General features: G+C 38.6%; 1 protein-coding gene across 1 annotated transcript; it reads right to left on the bottom strand.

The window, feature by feature from the left end:
• Positions 1-1527: 1527 nt before the first annotated feature.
• LOC126335804 (piggyBac transposable element-derived protein 3-like) lies at positions 1528-3145 on the bottom strand. The gene is made up of 2 exons (XM_049999267.1): positions 2933-3145; positions 1528-2346 (listed from the first exon to the last, which is right to left on the bottom strand). Exons 1-2 carry the CDS (start codon positions 3143-3145, stop codon positions 1528-1530), a joined length of 1032 nt encoding a protein of 343 aa, XP_049855224.1.
• Between the last annotated feature and the right edge of the window lie 1231 nt (positions 3146-4376).

Raw genomic sequence — 4376 nt, 5'->3', positions numbered from 1 at the left:
CCCAACTTTTTATCGTCACAAAGATACCCTTCCCATACGCTACCAGTCTCGAAAGCATTCATGAAATGAATGTTTCGAAAAGCATATAAATCATTTCTGCAGCTTGTGACATACAACATGGGCATTGTTACTGCCCACAGTGTTGTATTCCAAGACTTGCTACCAACAGGCCCTTCTTCAGAAATGGTCTTTGTATTTTTGAATCGCTGCTCAAATGATTTGCTCTACAGCAAGTCAGAGCTTTACGGGTGTCTAACGTATGGTGTGACTAACACACGATATAACGCTTTAGGAAATGAGGCAGGAAACAATGAGAAAAGTTCGAAAATGTTTCAGTGCGTCATCAAGGAAGGGGCTGAAATTAAAATTAGTAATGGCCGTAAGCGAAACACTACCTAACTTGACCAGGTATTCTAACACACGTTGGAAGTAGTTCCCGAATGAGTACACTGACGCTTTTGTATCAAGATCACATTTTGGTCTATTAGGAACTAAATACGACGGAAACTGGTTCAACTTCACGGCACTACATCAAACCCTCCCCACGCTCGCTATGGTCAACTTGCTCCTCTTAATATTATTTGGTTTCATTCGGTCTGGAGTGTGCTGCAAATTGAAAGGCTCGTTCAGCGGTTCTGAGCGTTTTTATAAGCACAATTTTATGAGCAGTAGTAGAATTAAGCAAGGCTATTCAGATGGTATTAGGTCAGGAAATAAGACAATGGTAGTCGTGGGTGTGGTATCCCTAGCTTTATTGAAAAAGAAAACCTGCTACATCCGAAAATGAATTTGACCCTTCATTACACACTTTTTTTAGAAGTTAAAATATTTTTTTGTATTTCAAATTGTTCAAGGATGTCAGGAAAAATGTTGAAAAAAATAAGATGTTTTTAATTCAGAAAAAAAATATTTTTATTCAGTTTGCATTTATGCAAAACTGTGGGGAACTTATCATCTACACTCGTAAGTGACACTTTGCACACATGCAAAACCGTGTGAAGTTTTTCACACAAAAAGGTTATTAACTATAAAAAATATTTTTTCATGTCAAATTAACAACAGATATGAAAGAATTAATGACATATTCGAAAATTAATGAAAGACACATGTCTTAAGCACTATGGAATGCAAGAAAGCAGTTTTTGTCTTTATTTAAACACAAATTCACTTTGCACTTTTCACACATGATAAAGGTATAGCCTTTGCAGTAAGGGCGTTTGCATGTTGTTCTCTTCTTATTCCACACTGGCCAGTGATCATAAGTATCCAACCCTACTTCCTTTGGAGGTAATGATGATCCCTTATATCTCACCCTGTTTATCTCTATTGGATCTGTGCTAGCTGGTCTACCTCGTGGGTTTTTTTTTTTCCAGGACCAATCTGGCAAAGAGTGTGAGCCAACTCAGTTCTAAATTTCTTCTGATTCATTGGCATGTTTGCTGCCGTTTTTTTTAATAGTACCCTTCTGTACAGAATCCACGAATTTATTACAATTATACCAATCAGATGGAAAAACAAACGTAAATATCAGCATTTGGGTCTAATCTTTATATGACATCTTCCAATGATGCTATCCAACAAATCTACATTTCCCATATGTGAGTTGTAAACAGAAACAACAGCTGGACACTGCACCATTCTGTGCTCTCTCTTCTTTCTGTCAAATCTTGTCACTTCAGATTTTGGCAGCTCACCAACAAATGTGGACAGGAAACATACAATATTATTATCTTCATACAAAACGGAGGAAACGTCCACATTGTCAACAGAAGTGATGTATTCCCCAAAATAGCCATATTCTTCTTTCTTCAGTTCATTTTCACTTTGAAATTTGCAATTTGTTATCCTATTCCTTTGTATTATACCTACACTCTGGATCCCAAATTTGAAAAGGTATACAACTAGATCCATAGAGGTATAATATCTGTCAAAGTAGAACTTGTAATTCTGATACCTTGGAACTTCCCTTATGAGGCGAATCACAACGTTGCCAGATGCTCCAATATGTGGTTCATTATCTAACCTGAATTTTGGATTATTTTCTTGCCCACTGTAGATTTCAATTTTGTGTGCAAATCCCATATCCCCACACAAAACAAATAGTTTATACCCCCATTTATGTGATTTGTCTTTCATATAAACCTTCATGTGATGCCTTGCTTTGGTTGTGCAGATTTGTTCATCAACTGACAAACGCTCACTCATTGGAAGCAAAAGACATTTTTTATTCACATGATAAATTATAGGTCTGATTTTGTACAATTTGTCATGATCTTGAGTCTCAGGGTCTGGCCGCTTTGTATTGTCATTGAAATGCAAAGTGCCCATCAGACTCTCAAAGTATCTCTGAGACATTGTCTATTTTACTACCTCAACATCAATAACATCATTCCAGAGATCACGAACAGCAGTAGGTGGCGCCAAAGAACTAATAATACCTATGGCTATAAGTTTATGAATGGCATGAACATTGCAATTAAATGGTTTGTTTGGGTTTTTCGTGTGCTGTGAAGATTAGTTTCATCAACAATTGAGCCGGCCGTGGTTGTCTCGCGGTTCTAGGCGCGCAGTTCGGAACCGTGCGACTGCTACGGTCGCAGGTTCGAATCCTGCCTCGAGCATGGATGTGTGTGATGTCCTTAGGTTAGTTGGGTTTAAGTAGTTCTAAGTTCTAGGGGACTAATGACCACAGCAGTTGAGTCCCATAGTGCTCAGAGCCATTTGAACCATTTGAACCATCAATAATTTTTGCCATTAATTCATTAAAAAAATATTTTAAAAACTGATATGGCATGGACAACTCTAGAACTGACTGTGGCAATGAGGACTTTCCTTTGAATATAAATTTATCATTTCCAAATGAAGCACTTTGTTTTTTCCAGATGATTCGATTTTTCTTAACGTTTTGGTGTTTTTTAGAAGCTTGTGGTACCTTTGCGTCAGAAACAGCTTCATTCTCATCATCCTTCAAACAATAATTATTTGAATTATGTGTATTAACTGCAGTAGCCTCAGGCTCCCTATCACTATCTGCAGAATCCAGATCATTTACGTTTATTGTCGGGTCTCCATCTGAATCGTCAAAATCTAACTCATCTTCACTGCCAGAAGGGCATTCTAGGGCCATGAATTCTTCATACGTCATCACTTTACGTCGTCCATTGTCGAAATACGGGAATGACTCCATTACAGCACTCGAACTATCACGATAAACTAGAAAAAATCAGAAAGAAGGAAACACTACTTTCTCTTCTTTCGATTGTGGATAGAAGTATTATTACGCACTACTGCACATATGCAAACGAAATTGATTTGTATACTACTCAAATATTTATTAGCAGAAATACAAGAAGAAAGGATCAGAATACTCTCCAAAGGTTGCAGAAGGACTACAAATGTTTTGCATTCACGGGTTCTTCCATTCAACTACTAACAATCACCGCCGAAAGAGAGCACTGTCAGCCTGACTTACAATGCTACTCAGAGCAACACACATTGTCGTGTCATACACTCAGTAGCGCATTCTAGTGGCAGAATCTTATCAGTTACTGTCATAATACAACATAGCACACCAGAAGAGCAGTTTCAAGCGTTAAACTTCAAGAACAACGGCGAAAAGAGAGTTGAAACTTCGCTTTGCACATCTGCAAAGCAACGCAGTGAAGGGTTAAATATCAAGGCGTCTAGTCCGAAAGTATTATTTAATGATGTAGGTAATAGTCGTTAAGCATGAACAGTGGTAATAAATGGGCTTTAACCATGATACGAGTCGCAGACGTGGGAATATTACTCAAAGGGTTAACATTTAGGTTTTCTGCTCTTTTTAGACATTTAGGCATACCGCCGTATCTGTCATTCAGATTGCATTGTATTCGCATCCGTTCGTGAAGAATTCCTGCTGAGAAAACGGAATCTTCTTGCCACTAAGGTAGACAAGGACTCACAACGACGTACGCCTTATTTGGCAACTGTGTTGTTATGAGAATAATTTGCGGCTGTGAGGCTGTGTTGTATCTGCTACATCCAATTAATATTTTCCTATCTCGCTCAAATATTGTGAATAATTACCACAGAAGGAGTGCACACACATCCACGCCCCGGGGAGGACTAGAACCTCCGGCGGAAGCGGCGGCGAAATCTGACACGGCGCCCTTAGACCGCTCGGCAACTGCTATTTAAAAGGTCACAACTAAGAGACCATTTTAACCCTCCGTATCATATGTGTTATGGAAACCTCTAAGGATTTGCGACAGTAGTATTCTTCGCGAATACCAATTTACATCAACAACAAAACAGGACAAAGTCCCTGAAGAGGCTAGAGTTAACTGTCAGTGACACGAATTTGTGTTGTTTACATCATCTCGGTGTCAAACAAG

This window comes from Schistocerca gregaria, chromosome 2 (assembly GCF_023897955.1).
Source record: "Schistocerca gregaria isolate iqSchGreg1 chromosome 2, iqSchGreg1.2, whole genome shotgun sequence".
In the NCBI taxonomy this organism is placed as follows: domain Eukaryota; kingdom Metazoa; phylum Arthropoda; class Insecta; order Orthoptera; family Acrididae; genus Schistocerca; species Schistocerca gregaria.
This window is presented reverse-complemented; position numbering and strand designations above follow the sequence as displayed.